This window comes from Microtus ochrogaster, linkage group LG9 (genome assembly GCF_000317375.1).
Source record: "Microtus ochrogaster isolate Prairie Vole_2 linkage group LG9, MicOch1.0, whole genome shotgun sequence".
NCBI classification, from domain to species: domain Eukaryota; kingdom Metazoa; phylum Chordata; class Mammalia; order Rodentia; family Cricetidae; genus Microtus; species Microtus ochrogaster.
The window spans coordinates 16,584,372-16,602,526 of NC_022034.1; the positions used below are offsets into that span (position 1 = coordinate 16,584,372).

At 45.5% G+C, this 18,155-nt stretch overlaps 1 protein-coding gene across 2 annotated transcripts in view; it reads right to left on the minus strand.

Annotated features, from left to right (window-relative positions):
- The window catches only part of Esr1 (estrogen receptor 1), a 377,923-nt gene that overhangs the window by 261,230 nt on the left and 98,538 nt on the right, over positions 1 to 18,155 (minus strand). The window contains 2 exon segments of one of the 2 annotated variants that reach the window (NM_001282251.1): positions 5,806 to 6,340; positions 8,248 to 8,332. In NM_001282251.1, the coding sequence (NP_001269180.1) occupies positions 5,806 to 6,269 (464 nt within the window). In that variant the 5' untranslated portion in view covers positions 6,270 to 6,340; positions 8,248 to 8,332. 2 annotated transcript variants of the gene reach the window in all.

An 18,155-nucleotide genomic window follows, 5' to 3' on the forward strand; every position in this document is an offset into this window, starting at 1 on the left:
AAAAAAAAAAGATGACGAAGAAAAGGGGTTGGTGTGCAGAGGGCAGTTTCTAACCTAATAACTGAGGCTATCAGTTATGAGAAACTAAGAGGTAATAATTTTGTTTTTGCGGTCTTAGAACAAATAAAAAAACCTGTAAGTTTCAAACAACAACAGCAAAGCTGCCTGCTGGCTAGTGCGGAACACCCCCAGTCCACTTCCGGAACCCCTACATGTGCTGGCGTTTGGAAGTCAAGGAAGGAGCTGAGGCCGCAGAACGCAGGACTAGAATAGAGCTGAGAGAAAGAGAAGGGGGGACAGCTGCGCCACTTCCAAGCTGGATGAAATCAGGGCTGAGGGCCCTCTCCACTCTCCGGATCCACAGAAAGGCTCTGAATTTGAAGGGCTCGCTTTAACGCGCCTATATCTGAAAGCTCCTTGACAAACGCTATTAACACAAAGCAAACCTTCATGGTGTTTCTATGTACAAGGCCCAGGAACTCCAAAAATGAGAAAATTACAGGGAAAAAAAAAAAAACAAGTCTACCACCTTGTTAAAGATGACTGAGCCCAGTAGGAAAAAGTTGGGGGAACAAACACATAACAACATTTGTCCCTCTTAAAAATTCAAAGGATGGGGAACCCCATGTTTGTTTATGGCTTGAAGGAGTTTGGCATTTCTACATAGCAGTTTACGGCACTTAGTAGGACTGAAGTATTAATTTGATGGTTAATATCATCGGAATTTTTTTCTAAATTATAGTTAAATAATCAAAATAAATCAAATGTATTAGAAGATTTCAGTGTGTGTAGGATAAATATCCCCGTGCTACACAGAAAACACTTCTGATCCAGATGGAGCCCCATACAGTTACTATCATCATCATCATCATCATCATCATCATCATCATCTTCCTCCATCACCATTACCGTCATTACCACACTGCCATCCTAGGTCACCACCACACCACCCTATCAATTATAAATGGTAACCACAACCTTAGTGTTTAGACCAAGTTACTTGAAATCACTACTTCAATAAACTACATAAAATTCTGTTAGCTGGACCCTAAACAGTTATATTTCTAACCATCACATTTTAATAAAATATAGATAAGTAAACATTATTTTTAAACACTATTGATTAAGTAAGACAAATGTTTTCCTGGAATTCCTAATAATATTCTCCAAGCACAGAACATGTCAAATATGCCTTTTTTCCCCAGTCCTAAGACAAAGCGTATCATAAAGGTGTCCCCTTAACTTCCAGACCACTTCAGCACGAAGGAGTAAGATGGCAGGATGAAGAGGGAACTCTTTACAAAACAAAATTACCCACCAGGTCACTGCAAGAGCAGAACCCGTAAAATAAAACTCCTTCGTAACTTTGATGAACTGCTGCCTTCTCTTGGTGAAAGTCCATATGTTTCCACTCTGTTCGGTGTGTGTGCAAACGGCTCTACTTTTTGGATTTATCCAGAATCTCTCTGGGAGTATGCATTTTGATTCGAAACAAGTATAGCCATTCCACGTTTTCCTTTCCTGAATAAGGAACCGAAACTCAACATTGAAATGAAAAGCTAATTTACTCCTTTCTCCCCGTTCACAGTTTCCTGAGACAGAAGGTGGGGGGCACTCCATACACTGCTCCCTCATCCTGGACCTTCCCAAATTACCCTAAAATAATGCTGACGTCACAGGGTAGACAGAAGAGAGTTCATCTGCGTATTGCATGGAGTTGGTAAAAGCGTGATTCAGATCTGTGAATTTCCTGATACTAAATTTTTATAGACCTCTTGGATATTCTAGAAAAGCATCTATAACACACATGTTTCTTTATGACGAGCAAATGAATGTCACGGAGTAATAAAGATTCCATCTAGATTTGGCTTGCAAAAAAAGATGATTTCATGTTGCCGTCACTCTGTTTCTAACAAAACCCCTGGCCACTCCGATCTGTCCCTGGCTCTAGCGCACACAAACGCACTGACAGTCAATGTGGGTAAGGCAATAGCAAATGCCGCATGCTTGTGGGGCCACCACACTGCCTTCACGTGTTCCGTCTCAGACAGAAAAGCGCCATGTTCTCATCATCGTGCAGGGGCATCCTTTGTAGTCTTCCCTGCTGCCCGCTACCCCGACCATCTAAGTTTTTAAAGCATAAGAAATCAAAAATGCTCAACCCGAATTTTCTCAAATTATGAATTTCACAGCACACACACATATACATATATTCATAACGCATAAGTAACAAAAACTGCAGAATGGGATCCAAGTTAATATAGGCAAAAGTTGGGAATGAGTGACAGTTACCCCTAAGAGCTCTCTCCGAGATGGGCCCAAGCCGCACGGAGCTAGAGAAAAAGAAAAGGGGTTCAGAGATGTGGTGCCGTTTAGATCCAAGCATACGCTGCTTCCAGAGTGTGTGGTGCTATTCTTAGATCGGTTTGATGTGTCAGGTAGTCAGCAACAACCTCAATGATTAAAACATGTCATAGCTGGAAGAAAAAGAGTGGCCAACTCATTCGAGTGCCTGGGAGGAATTATCGGAAACTTGAACATCTGTCCCTCAACTCTCTCCCTGGAACGTCTCAAAGCTGAGAAGTGGTCTACAGTGATCGCCACATACAAACCAGTTCTCCAAACTATACAGACACCATCTCGAAAGGACCAGGGGTTTAGCTGATGTGGAAGGTTCACCCATGCATTTGTTAAGTTTGGCTTCATTTTGTTAGAAAGGTGTCCAGTGTGCTGCCCTTAGAAATACTGACTAAACTAAAATTATAATATCCGGGCATCAATAAACACCCATGTTAATTTTTTTAATTATGGTCACAATAACTGTTTCATCTTTAACTTTCTTTGAAATCCTCAAAGCTGGCTAAAAGCTAAAGAAGAATTCTGGATAAAATGGCTTCCATGAAATTTTCAGTAAGACACTGCCCATAAAACCACAACTTGTTTATTATGAACGTATCGTGTCTCAGTAACAAGTTATCTTGGCAGGTGACAGCATTTCTTGCTTTATTACAAGCCCCAAGTGATGTTACCTGCTCCTTCTCCTCATATCTGAACATGGCTGCATGCTGTGGCTAATGGAGAAGGTAGCCGTAACAGGTAGATGTTGAGTGATTCAAACTTCATCCAAATTCCCGGACCATCCCTATGGCCACTGGGACACTCAGGTGGGGCGTTCACAAAGTATCCCTATTCCACCATTAGAAATAGTCAATCCTAGTCTGGCTGGGCCGCAGACACCCAGGCAACATGTATGGGAGAAATAAAGTAAAGATAGACCAATTAGCTTTGGGGTTTGCATAAATAAAACTACAGCCACTTGCGTAAGTGGTTTATTTTCTCCTGAGTCCATTTTAGATCTGTATCTTCCAAACTTCTTTAACCTCAACCACAGTAAGAAATATACTTTTTACGAGTCTGGCATCCATAGGCAAAGAAAGTCAGAACCGGCCCAAACTGTGTTCTCATGCGCGCTAAAACACTATTCTTTTAGGCTTCGTTCTGTTTTCAGAATCTGGACCTGGTAAACTGACTTCATCGTCTACTGGACCATGAGAAGCAGTTTGTCAAAGCTCAGCTTTCAGCCCCCAAACGATTGAGAACTACTTAGGAAGAGTGAAGATTTTTGAAAAGAGCCTGTTCAACTGTTTTCTTTCTTTTTTTAAATCAATCCAGAGCTATTCAAAAAAGAAAATCTCAGAAAGAAAAAAAATCTATCATAAATGCCCATTTGAAACACTTGCATAGGCACTTTCCTTTTTCCCTAAGTAATAAGAGACAGAATTCAAGCAAAACAGCAAAGGTGTTATAGAAAATGAGCCAAATAAGAAAATCTAAAACTAAATTTCCACCCAGAACTCCACCTGTGTGTAACATTTTCTTTGCTTTACTTTTTATAAGAATCCCTTGTCGTTTTGTATTTTTTAAGTATCTGAATATTACTTGGAGTAAAAGTTTAAGATGGGTATTCTGTGGTGAGAGTCTTTGCCACAGAGATGATGGATGGTGTTGAATAAAATGTGATCCCTCTTTATTTTCCCATGCTCGCTTTGTAATTATCAGCAAGGCAGTAAATAACCCGCCACGGAACCGCTCATTAGTCTCCATTGAAATTCAGTGGCATTAATTTGCAATAAAAGAACTGAAAATTAAATGGAAGAGAAAGTACTTTGGGAACTCCATCACAAGGTTACAGGACTCACATCTTCCCAACTCTCTCCTCCACATCAAGGAATTCAAAAAGGATGAATTAGTCTTAATCGCTAGATTTTGTTCTTCAGACTTAGAAGAAAAAAAGTCGAAAGAAGAAATCATTTTCCTCTTCCATATTAACCCTGAATTAAAGCAAGTTAGATTAATTTGAACCCAAAAATTAAAAAAAAAAAGTTTTGGTCACTGTTCATCCTGAATGTGAAATCTGGGCCTGGATCCACTTCAGTATCTGATGCTTTGGTTCCCTGTGTGGGTTGGAGGTGAGTTTGGCTATACCAAGAAATCACCCTTCAATAGCCTCTGGGGCCAATCTGCACCTTGGTCCTGTTTCTTCTGCTGTAAATACATCTGGACACAGAACACTGAGCAAAAAAAAAAAAAAAAAAAATGGTCCAAGGCTTGTAATGCAGAAGGTCTGGACACAGGCAGGAGCCAAATGCCGGGAGCTACAGTGGGCTAGCTTAGATTCAGCAGCATGTGGGCATCAGAAGATGTATACAATCCTGTCCCATGGATTGTTGACCCCTAGGCAACTCAACAGGTGGGTGTTTACCAGAGCCACCCACCTACTCCTTCTGCAGGCCCATGGGGCAAAGCAGAAATGAGAGGAAAGGGACATCAAAAGTAAGGATAACAACAACAATAATAATCTCTTAGGAGAAGATAAAATTGAAGACACAAAACAGTAGTCACTTAGGTCACCGAGAGTCTGTGCCCTGGATTCCCCCGTGTCCTGGACTGCCCTGGCTTCTTTCACAGTGTCTGCCTGCGGGGCAGGAGGGAGCTAACCTGCATGCCGCTCCAGAGCGTTCTCTGCCGGCTGGACCAGACATGAAACTTAGCTGCAGGGTATTACTGCGCTGTTGCCTCTGCGTGGTAGATTCTAAATACACGGGACACCTATGAATTCCCAGCTGTCAGAAGTCATATGCCAGCAGTCTGCTCTAACTCGAACTCAGCCAGAAATCAAAACTTGCTGAGACCCATTCAACTCCCATACCAGCTCTTCTGAGCAACCGGAACTGAATCTAGGACCCTGGACTGGGGAAGACAGGGAAAAAGATCCCTAGGCACCTCTGCCTAAAAAACCTCATCATCTAGCGTATACCTTGCATATTTTCAGTCCAATATTCTAAATAAAAGAGCATTGAACCCGACACACTGAAACATTTTTTTTTTTAAATAATGACAAATAAATTACCCCTGAGCTCCATTAACCACAAACACCTCCATCTTTAAATAATAAAGGAGGCCCTTGCACAAACCCCCTGGCCACCTGGGGTTTATTCGCTTTGGGGTGTTCTCCCAGAAATAACTTCTTTGGACTGTTTTTCCAGTGGTTGTGTAGTTAGGAAACACGGGCCTTTTGAATCTGCCTCTCCTACAGAAACTGCGGGCAGAGAATACTGTTCTTGCTGTTGTTACTGTTATCGTTTTAAAGCTGCCCAAGGAGAGAAGGCGGGCTGCGCAGAGAATCCTTCCTGACTTCCCCGAGGAGTAGGAGGGGGCGATCTATGGCCCGTGAGGTTTCCCCCTCTCGCGCTCCCTCCCCGGGCCAGCCCTGGCACGGCGGCCAACCCGACGTGGCGCGGGTACCTGTAGAAGGCGGGAGGGCCGGGGTCGCGCACGGCGGCGTAGGCGCTAGGCTCATTCTCCAGGTAGTAGGGCACCTGCTGGCCGTGCGGGTGCAGGAAGGGCGACAACTGCGGCGGCGGCGGGTGCAGTAGCATCAGCGGACTCGGCGACACGCTATTGAGCTGGGGAAAAGCCCCCAGGGTGCTGGCACCGAAGGCGGCAGCCTCGGACCCGGGGCCATAGGCGATGCCCGACTGGCCATAGACCGGCGCCGAGGCAGCGGCGGCGGCGGCAGCGTTGAACTCGTAGGCGGCACTCTCGGGGTAGTTGAACACGGCGGGCTTGCTGCCGTCCACATACACCTCGCCCAGGGCCCTCTCCAGGGGCATTTTGAGCTGCGGGCGGTTGAGGGGCTCCAGCTCGTTTCCTTGGATCTGATGCAGCAAGGCCATTCCCGAGGCTTTGGTGTGGAGGGTCATGGTCATGGTTAGTTGCAGCCGGCCAGGCACAGAGAGGCTCCCCGCGCACGCAGAAGGCTCAGCAGCGGACGGGCCACCTGGAAAAAAAAAAAAAGCAGAGCCCGCAGTTAGAGGCGATGCAGCGCAGGTACCCTTGGCGTGAGCACTGGCCCTGGCCCTGCCCGGGGGCAGAGCGATCCTGCAGAGCCCAGGTGACCCAACTCCAGCGAGCGCACCCCGCCACTCCTGGGTTCTCCAACTTTACATTCTGGTCTTCCCTGATCTTGACACCGCAAACCTGCTAGAAGCCGCCTACCGGGGGTTGCTGCTTTCAGGCACTGCTGGAAACATCACAGCGCCAGCGCGCCCTAAGCACCGCTTCCCTGAACTTAACTTTCCTGCTCTTCGCAGCTGGGATTCGCTGCAGGGGGTGTGAGGGAGCAGAGGGCTCTCCGGCAGCCATGTCCCCACCCCCAGGAAGACTAGGTTTGCAACAAATGCAGACTAAGCCACAGGCCGCTTTTTTCTGATGTGCCTATGTGCTGGGTGCCAGGCTCCAATCTGTCTCTGTTTGTCTCTCTTTCTGTTTGATTCGGTCTTCTTGCTGGCTGGAAGCACGTAGTGTGTGCATAGACTAACCCTGGGAGGATGGTAACCGTATCTGTAACTGAGATATGGCAAATAGGATGGAGTGTGTGGTTGCATATGCAGCCAGCCGCAGACAGCTAGCTATATTTAGCATTGGAGGACACAGGAGGCATCTAGGGCCAGGAGAGCGGAGATGGAGCATATATAGGAAGACCTGTACTTGGAGTCAAGAAAAAACGACCAGCCTTCAGCTTCCACATCTGCCAAAAAAAAAAAAAAACCCCCGCTCACCAAGAGGTCCCTTCCAGCATAGCCATCACAGATTCGCCCAGCTTGGCTTTTCTGTTTTTGTTGGACCCCAGTACCACATTCGCTTCCTTTTGAAATTCTCATGCGGCTATGATTCAGAAAAACCTTCAGTTAGGCGCACATGGGTGTCCCTGCCTTCCACAGGTTATGCAACCAAAACTTGAGAAAACTGAACGTGGCATGAGACGTTTTCCTATAAAATATCACCTGGGGCCCTTAACCACAGCTCTGGCAATTAGATAACCCTGTCCGGCTAACCAGAAACTTTTGAAAGCCTCCCTGCCTTCCAGCTCTTGAATTCTACAAATGGACCCTCTGGGCTCACTTGAGGTAGGGGCACATGAAATCAAATACCTGAATGACAAAGAGGTAAAAAAGAAGTTTATAATCCAGTATTGAATTAAATTCTGACTGCTCATACATACACACCTGTTACTGTAACAAAAGATATGTTTATACTTTTTAAAAAAATAAAAACTGCCTTTCCCCAACCTGATATCCCCAAAACACCCATTAGCATTTGACTTTAATTGCTATCCCATATACTCCCAAGGAGTACCTGATACTCTTTGACGGGCAAATGTCAAGGTTGCTGTTACTAATAGTAACACATTAAAAATATTTTCTACTGAGTAATTGCTTATCTAATTCTTAGAAAAACAGATCATTTTGGATGATATACAGCTAAGCTGATTTAAATCCATAGACAAAGTTAAGTTTAGCATCCATAAGTATAGGTGACAGCAAAGAAAGGGTTAAAAGCACATTAGGTGAATCGCAGATATTTCTCTTCATGGCCAGCAATCTTTTTACAGAAGATTTAGTTTCCGTAAGCCACACTTTCAATTTTCAAATGCCTTTTTAAAACACATGCAAAAGCAAGCACTTCATGGGGCTTTTTAACAATCTGAGCCTGCCAAATTATATATAAACGGTACAAAGAATCCTACAAGTCCAGAAAGGGGGGGAAAAAGGAACCGCGCAGATCCCCCTGATAGAAAAATAGCACAGCCTCCTCTCCGGCTAGGATACAGACAGTAGGCAGAAAGGTAAGTTGCTTTCTCAAAATGCTCAAGCTACAGAGAGAGAAATCAAAAACCGATCCTACCCTGCTGGTTCAAGAGCGCCTTTCCAGAAATGTTCCATGGGTTTGTAGAGGTGAGGGCCGAGACAGTTAAGAAGGAAGGAAGGAAGGAATGTGCTCCAATGATCGAGTGGCTCGCTGTGTGATCAAGCCAAAGCCTGTGAGGATGTGTTTGTATGTGAAGTGGCAGGGACTCTCGGGAAGCCGCCAGTAGGCAGGGCACTTGGCAGCCCCTCCCGGCAGACGCGGCAGCTGGGCTTCTGCGCGACGCTGGATGAATGGCAGTGGGAATCGGGAGTCGGGGAGACTTGCTGTCTGCTGAGGGACAGCAGAAGCACAGCTAGAGGCAGCGGCAGCGGCTGCGTTCCTAGAAGAAACTCCAGCTCCCTTTGCTCCCTACCTGTGGAGCCAGAAGTGTCCCGTGCTTTCTGCTATAGATAGAACAGGGCTGACAGTAAATCACAGGTTCACAGCTAAACTCGAATGGCCGTCAAAGTGTGTGGAGCTCGAGTTTACAAACTCTGTCAGGGGAGGAGGGTCTCCCTAAATAACGTGATTTAACAAGAAAAGCCTTCTGGAATACGTTTGGATCAAACGCTCTAGCCCCACTTCACCTCTGAGTGAGATGCTCAACGGCCATCCTACCAGTGGCATAAGGAGGTCAGACTTTGCAATAAATATTTTGGCATTCCAGAGATACATTTCCAACTGAAATGCTATACTCCCCCACCTCATTAACCAAACCCACGACCCTCTCTGCCCAGAGCCCATTGACTGCTGTCCATAAACACATACCCCCAAAAGATATTTTCATCTGAGAGCTGGGAGTATAAAGCAGCTTTAAACTGATCTCAAGTTCCCAGTCGTTCAGGCATTGGTTGTAGACAGAGGTCTCATCCAGCGGTGCTTGCGCCTGGATGCACCTCGTTCTCAGCTCATCTCTCCACCACAGCACAACACAGAGGAATGAGGTACCCTGCCTAAGCCCTCAACTTGGCTCCCAGGACACAGGAGGCCTGGTGAAGCCTTTGTTGCCAGACGTTAGTCACCACCTTAGGTATTAGGTGACTCTAATCACAATGCCAGGAGTGGCCAGTCTCCGGCCCTAGGACCCCAGGCGGTTACTGGGAGATTTATGAGTGGCACCTGAGCCAGTACAAAGAAAGCGATAGAAAAAAGACTAAAGATAACTGCACATTGTTTTTTTTTGTTTTTGGCAAGACTGGAGGTTATAATATCAGAACACAGCCCCCTCAACAATCTGCAATGGCCATAAATACCTAATATAAAGACATATTGAGAGGAGCGGTCTGTATAACATGTGCTCGCCTAGCATATGGGAAGGCCTGGGTTCGAGTTCTGGTACTGCATAGAGAAACAATCAAGTAAGCATCGCCAAGAATGGTTGTTAACCCTTTGTTGGAGATACTGTTGACTCCTGGTGCCAGTGGTATCTTTTGTAGGTCAACCATGGCCACCCATTTACCAAGCCAGTCCAAAACAAGAGTGTGCAAGAAAGGAGGGAGAAAGAGTAGAAGACAAGAGAGCCAAGGAAAGTTGGAATGGAAAAGAAAAACGTGGGGTGGAGGCCTGTGAGGAAAAGGTAGGGTGGGAAGGCAGCTATCATCTCAGGGACTTTGGCTGTGAAGAAGGCTATAATTCCGGTTAGCCTGAGATAGCCCAAGAAAGACAGTTTTGGCATAGCATTCAGGCTCCCAAGACCAGCGGTTGTGGGGAAAGCATGGTGCACCGTGCTGATTGTCCTGTGGTGCTCTAGCCACCAATTTCCTCCTGGATTCTCATTTCTCTCTTCTCTCTTGACTCCCACACTGAGCACATTCGACTGCTGTGGCCTCCTGGCATGCCCAGGTGAAGACGAGAACACGGGTTTGTCTCATGCTACTTCCTCTAGGGCCTGACACTCTTTTGTCGTCTATAGCCAGCCAAGAATCAAAACCTGAGCCTATAGCTTTGTACTCTCTCCCATCCGAGAGCTTCCTCGGCCTCTTTCAGCTGCCTCTCACCACACCCATCCAAGGAGCCTTCCAGGCACCCCTCTTCCTGTTTCTTTCCTCCCCCGACCTCTTCCCTCTTCCCACCACCCGTTTCTCTTCCTGACTTTGCATTGCTGCAGGTTCTACCTTGTCCAAGCTCCATCGTCATCCCAAACCCCAGCTTCCCTAAGAGCCGAGGCTTTCCTCTCTCGCAGACCTGCCCTTTCTAGTTTATCACCTCCAACAGGCAGCCTGGGCTTCAGGCAAATGGAACCCCGTGTTCCAAAGACCCCCAAAGCCTGTCTTCTTTTTTCTTAGACTATCCACTTCCCTGACTTGGTAGAAAACACATGTGCCTTCCTTGGGGTTTGGCCTAAGCAGCACCATATCCTCACGGTCCTCCCCCGAGCCCTCCCTCCTCGGAGTGCCTGTTGTTCTCAGCCATTTATCATCTTCCTCCCTGAACTGAAGTCATTTTTATCACCTCATCCCTCTGAGGAGAAACTCAAACGCAAGGTCCGCCTCTGAGAACCTGAATCCGTAGCATCCTGTCTGGTCATTGTTAGGTCACCAAATATGGGCTAATTCCCTTTCTTGATACTTCAAATGACAAAATGATATCCCATCTGCCCAAATGACCATCGCTGAAAACTGACTTCCCACGTGATCATGGCCATCCAGTACTTTGCCAACTGCTTTTTTTTTTTTTTTCTGGGATGCTATCTTCCTACCGCCACAGCAACTGGAGCCATAAAATCCAACTTCAAAACTCATCCAATCTCGACACATAACTGGCAACGCTTGGCCGCATGATTCACCAGAGAGCGTTTCATTTTAGTTCTTAACCAGGCAGGACAAGGACCAGACACTGCTTCCTCTCCAGCCACAAGGAAGACTTTTTACATTTACAAAACCATTGTCCCTCTACAAAAACATGAAAGAAGTAGAATGAGGACATAGTCGCATCATAGCTTGTGTTACTAGCGTGGTCCCTGCAGTGAGATGGGAAGTTTATCTCTGTTCAGATTGAACATTGCCCTGATTATAAATGGTGAGTGTGAGTATGTGTGTGTGTTCGTCCTTTCCTTCCCTTTTGGCTTTTATTTTTCTCTCTTTTCTTTTTAAGACAAAGTCTCAGCCTGAAGCCCAGGCTATCCTGGAACTCACTGTGTAGCCCAGGATGGCTCTACACCCATGATGATCCTCCTGATGCAGCCTCCAAAGCACTGGAATCACAGAAATGAGTGAACATGCCAGCAAAGAACATGTTTTTGAGTCTTGATTTGATACAGTTTTCCTCTAAGCCGAAGTATAATGAGTTCCCTTCTCAAGGGCTCCTCTTTTTAAAGATAGTTTGGGCATTGCTTCTCTTTTAGTTGACTTCCAGATTTTGACCTTAGAGTTTTGTTTTGGAAGCCAACTCCATACACAATATAATGGGCATGTGTTAAGTATGCAGGCTGACAAATATGGATAGATTTGACCATTAAAACCATGTCATTCAAAGTACGAACATTTGACTATTCCAATCAACCCAGAGAATTCCTTCACACCTGTTGTAATCAATCCCCACCTACAAGCTGCTTTGTTGCCATAGATGATTCATTTTTCACCCAAGTCAGGTGATCACTTACAAGTTGGGACCCCATTTCCAAATAACAGTGCACCCATCCAGGTACTAGGCTTTCAGCATCCGCTTCCCCTAGCAACAGGATGTAGAGTGGTTATTTCCTCAGTCAAAGTCTGTCGCCTGTGGTGGGACCCCCTGGAAGCCCCTGGATTTTACTAAGATTTTCTCATCCAAAGGCCTTTTCAGAATAGTAGACTATAGGGGCATATTATTTGCATTTTGATAAACAAATACTGTCTGAAGACCAGAGGCAAAGCTAAAGCCACTAGAGATCAGGCAACGGTGACACACACTTCTAACCCCAGCACTCAGGAGGCAGAGGCAGGTGGATCTCTGTGAGTTCAAGGCCACCCTGGGCTACACAAGATCAATGCAGAAACAAATCCAGGTGGTGGTGGCTCACACCTTTATCCCAGTCCTAGGGAGTCACACGCCTTTAATCCCAGCACTAGAGGAAATATAAAATGAGAGGAGAGAGAGGCTTAGTCTGCATAGTTGGTGGTCGCACAGCCTTGATAGTGGTAAGACTTCTCTAGTAGCTTAATTGTTTTGCCTCTCTGATCTTCGGGTTGAACCCCAATATCTGACTCTGTGTTTTTATTACTCATGCTACAGTAGACTTTGAAGGTGCTGCAGTGTTAAGCTTGGAAGCTGCAAGGCTGCACAGGAACCAGAAGGCAATGTGAAGCCTTATCATTCCACTCTATAGCCAATACAAAGAAAGTATATTTGTATGCCAGTAGCTCAACCAAAGTCCTCTCCTAAGCTGAGACCTCAGATCTACTCTGTCTTCCTGATGGTGGGGTTGAAGATAATTCCAATTCTTGGCTGCCAAGCGCAAGGGCTACTCCTTATTTACAGATCAGTGAGTGATGGGGAGGTAATGCTCAGCTTAAGAGAGTTCAGTCTCTCTCGTCTTACATTTCCTTGGAAATTTTATTTTTTCCAAATACCTTATGAAGTTTTATACTATTTACCTATATCGCACGCGGTAGAAGGTAATTCAGAAAGGGCTTTCGTGGCAAATGCTGTGAGTAACACACGAACTGCAATTATCCCAGTTATTGTCACACAGTGTCCTTCTCCCTCCTCCATCTATTGTTTACTCGAGGAGTCACATTGTCAGCTTAGGGTGCTATTCCTTTGTGCGGTGCAATAGCCAATGGCTAAACACACTTCAATTCAGATAGACTTATCTGCAGTTAGGAGATTTGCACACACACACACAAACACACACACACACACACACACACACACACACACACACCAAATAATTGGCCAAGAACTGTCTCCAATTTCAGAGCCAAGCCCATCAAAGGGTAAAGAAGAAAAGCCAAGCAGAACATTTGAGTTTTGAACCTTTGTCTAAGCCTTCCCTTGTATTTAGTCACAGCCAAGGCTGCCTCCCATTCTCCCTGACCGTCATCCTAGCTAGTATGTTCCCCTCTTCTCTCCCGTCCCCCCCCCTCCCCGAGGTACCATCACACTGTACTGAGGGGTAGCATGTCTGTAACCACGCCAAAGGATGATTCATTCATTCAGCTCACTGAAGCAATATTGATTACTCTATTTACCAAGCAACTCTGAGCTGTCCGGTACTATCTTAGTCAGCTCAGACTGCCATCAGAAAACATCACAGAGAGGGAACTCAAACAGCAGGCATTTCCTTTCTTCTTGTTAGGAAAACTGAAATCTGAGAGCGGGGCCCTCTTCCTAACCCACAGGTAGCTCGGCTTCTCGGTGCGGCTGGCTCATCACAGAGTGAGGACAAGAAGGGAAGAATGAGCAAGAGGTGGTACTTCTTCTCGATCAGGCTTGATGAGACACACAACTTCACTCCCTCGTCCCTAACTGCCTCCTCAGGTTCCTGTGTGAAGAGAGAGCCATGAAGTGGATAAGGATTCAAACTATGAGTTTGGAGGAGACACAATTCAGTCAGTATCAGTATCCAAAAACAAACTAAGCAAAAGTTTCTGCCCTCCAGGCTACCAGAAGTTTAAGGATTTTTTTTTCTATCACCTCTCCTAGTAGTTTTCTTTTCCTGCTCCTTCCTCTTTTTCTGCTGTGCATACGTACATGTTATTGTGTATGCATGCACTAGCTCGAGTGAGGAAAATGGAAGCAGAAGCCAGAGGTAGACATTGAATGTTGTCCTCCATCACTCTCCACCTTAGTTTCCGAGGCAGGATCTCTCCCTGAGCCCAGAAATTCTAATTAGACCAGACTAGCTGGCCCAGGGATGCCTCTGTCTCTGCATTCCCAGAAACGGGATTAAAGGCATATCGCTGACCTAATCTTTACATAGGTTTTAGGGATCAAACCTCTTAATTTGCATGGCAAACCCTTTATTGACTGTACCATCTTCCTAGCCTTCCCTTGAATTTACCTCTCTTTATGTCCCTCTGCATAGAAGCCCTCCTGAGACCGCTTCTTGGTGCACCTGTCTTGAGAGGCTGGCATTGCTCAGCATTCAGTTCCTGTGCCCTCCACCCCTCTCCACCCTCTTTCTCTTGAACCTCAACAGCAGCTCCCAAAAGTGAATTTTGTCTGTACTTTGAAGACCTCAGAGTAGAAACTCTCTCATCAAGATATCCATCCGAAAGCCCCCTTCCCAGATTGCAAACTTTTACCCACAGGTTCGGTCAATCTACGGATACTTATTAAGCACCTGTTGTATACTCACCATTTAACGGTCAACTTCTTCATGACCAATTTATCTTTTCCCCAGACCTGTTCTTCCTCTTTTTCCTATCTTTGTGGATAGCACTTCATACACACCACCGGACAAGCCCAGAGGACTCGGCCCTCTCTAATCTGGTTCTCTTCCTCAGTTTTGTGTCTAGAGCAAACTTTCATTTCCAGCTCCTCAATCTCTTTGGAGTCTGCCCTCCGTCCTCACAGTCTGTATAATTCCCATGTCACTGTCTTCTCCTCAAGGTCACCACCTCTACCCCTTTGTCTACATTCCCCATCCCCTGACCTGGAGAAAGAGCAGTCTGTCTCATAAGCAGAAGAACTTGGTTATCAAAACTCACCCAGCGCCATCTTCCCTCTCTCGTGGGCCTCTTTTTTCTTCAAGCAGATGGTAAATTCCAGAGCGTGCAAACACTTGCTCTGGGTTGAGCATTCCCATCAGCAGGTTGTTCTAAATAGAATCTTTACAGTAAATCTTCACTGTCCATCCCTCAGGTAGGCTCCCTTGAGACACCACTGTCACCAAGAAGCCTGCCTTGATTTCCTCTTGGGTGCTTTTACAAATGCCCATTATCACCCTGGTCATTGTCTGTCTCTGCCACTTTGGGAGACTATCACAGACCATGTAATGAATAAACAATAATAATTAATTTGGTTTTCATTCTGGGGGCTAGAATTCCCTGATGGAAAGGCTGCACCTGGGCAGGACTCTGATGAAAAGGCTTGCGTGTGAGGCAGGGGAGAACCAAGTTAGGCTGCTTTTTTTCTGGAACTAGTTTCCACAAGAATGGATGGCCTTGATCATCTCTTGAAGTTCTGCACTGTTTAAAGCAGTTGCCGTGACTGCTAAATTCGGACACTAGTTCAGGAGATGGCCATTCAAGCTGCGGCATTCACCGCCACTCCCGCCCTAGCCCTGGTGACTCTACTGCATTTCCTACTTATTCTTCTCTGCCTCACCATGGCCCACAAATGCAGAACAGGCTCTTGTGGGTTCTCCAAAGTCTCACTGCATAGTTTCATGATGTATAGTTGACCCCCAGCAAATCCTTTGGAAGGATAAATACAGAAAGCTGGCTCAAACCTATGTGCCTTGCTAACTGGCATCTTTAATCGCTTAACTAAAAAGGGGCGATCACTGCATCTCAAACCCAGATCCAGAGCTTGAAGGACACTTTGGAAGCAGACTTGCATATTCTAGAACAATCCATGCTTCTATCATAGAAAGGATCGTCACAGCTGATGGCACCTCTACTCATCACGTCCTGACTCCTGGACATGCTTATAAAGGACTGAGGCCAAGGAAAACATGGGCAAAGCACTGGGCATAATTAGCATCCCCTGAAACACCAAGCTCAGGCTGTGTCTTTCTCCCTAGCCAATCCCCAGGCTCCGTGGATGGGCCACACCCACCTTTCAGTATGGCCCATGATCAACACAAATTTAATCAAGGCATCATCTTGCTGGCTCCATGTGCTACTCTTAGAGCCTAAAAGATTCCCGTCTCTTTGGAAAACATTGGAAGACTGCTTCCCCATGTCCCCAAATCACTGGTGAAGAGATGTGGAACGGGTTTGAGAACACCGTGTTTTCATCAAACACTGGAGAGACTTGTGTTCAGGGACATGACTTCCCTTAATAGAACATGAAGAAGTGAGCGATCCACCTTCCATCCATCGCTCCTCTGAAGATGCTTCAGTTAGGTCTCATTTTTTTCCATCTTCATATAATTTGAATTGAACTTTCTTGCTACCAAACACATTTAAATCCTTCCCACAGCTGCCAAATTGTACAAACTTGCAAATGTAACACCTTTAACCAAAAAAACAAAAACAAAGCTAATTACTTGACTTGATGTGCTACTTTCCCATTTCCAGGGGAATCGAATTTGAGAGATGCTCAGGCTCCTGTCTGAGTTGCTCCAACAGGGATGAAGGCAGCTGCTTGCGAATCACAGGATGCTGCTTTCCTGAAAGCCATTATCCCCTTAGAGGAATTAGAAAGCTGCTTGGGACTAAGGCAAACACGCAGAGGTTCAGGAGGACTCCGTGGCAGACTCCCAGGGGACCACAGCATAAAGAGATTCCTTTACTGACACTTACCAGTAGCTTTTGGGCCACAAATTCAGAGAGAAAGCAATATAATATCTCCACAAACATTCTTACAAATGTTAGCAAATGGCTGCATCGTACAAACTATAAATTCCACCACCCCCACCATGCTTTCTCCATTCTATCCTCTCCAGTTTTCTGTTCCTACCACAGGCCATCTTCTTTTCCACTGTGGTCCAGCCGGTCTGTTCCCTATGCTCTTTCTAGGCAGGCTATGCTCACCTACTCATCACATGGGACGTCCTGTCAGCCCCAGATTCCAATCAGATCATTCAGCAGAAGAAGGTATCTGATGGGTGGGAAGGTGTCTGATGGGTCGGGGCGGTCTGTGCCATTGGAGTCCTCAATGCCTCTCCTTGACTTCACCCTTTCACAGGTCCAGCCAATGATACTTTTACACACAGCCTCTACAGCCCTTGGTTCTAGTATAGAGGCAACACCCAAGTTGTATGACTTCTCATGCAGGATTTTTACTTTAGATTTTTTTATTCTTTTCTTTTCTGCCTTTTTTTAACCCTTTGGTTTAATTTTGCTTTTTTGAGACAGGGTTTCTCTCTGATGCCCTAGTATAGTGCTGGAACTCACTCTGTAGACCTGACTAACCTAAAACTCAGAGGTCCACCTGCCTCTGCCTCCAAAGTGCTGGGATTAAAGGTGTGTGCCACCTCTGCCTGGCAGGAATTTTATTCTTATAGAGAGAACACTTATTAAATGAGTTCTCTAACTTACAGAACTGCAGAAGTGCACAGCAGAAAGCATAAGTCTTAGAGGAAGCGTTTCTGTGAAATACATATTCCACAACTTTTCTCTCTCAAGACATAAAATATCACGAGAATAAACTGTGTTAACCCCTTCCTCCTCACAAGGCTTAGTAATCCAGAAAGATTGTAAGAGCCACAGTCTTGGGACAAATACTATGAAGTGCTGTTTTCTGCACAAAGCATGGCTGTTGCTCTCAGGAGCTCACTACAACCAAGGTCACCATCACAAGGCCAGGCAACAAGCTCAGTCAAAATTCCAGCAGGCAGCACTATCTGGACTCAGTGGGTACCACCACTGTAATAACCCCTGACAAAGGCAACTTAGCTGATGCACAAGGCAAGGACTTTGAAATGGTACCTATAAATATGACTAAGGAGGATAAGGAGAGATGATTGAAGACTCCCAAAACACAAACAGTTGAGTGGGGATAACAAAAAACCACTCAAGATATGAAGAGAGAGAACCTCTGGAAAAAAAGCCAAACTGTAACTAGAAATAAAGAATTGAGAAAGTCAAACAAGAAAGCTTAGGGGAAAGTCTTACTGACAGATTGGATCAAGAAAGAAAAAATAGTATATTTCAAAGACAAGACAGAAAAAGGAGATCATATACACAAACACACACACAAATTCCAACAACTTTTAAGGCAGTGACCTGTTGGAGTGTATCAAGAGGAAGAGGAAGGTAGTAGTTGAAATGTATTGTACTTTGATAGACAAATGAATAAATAAAAGGTTTTTG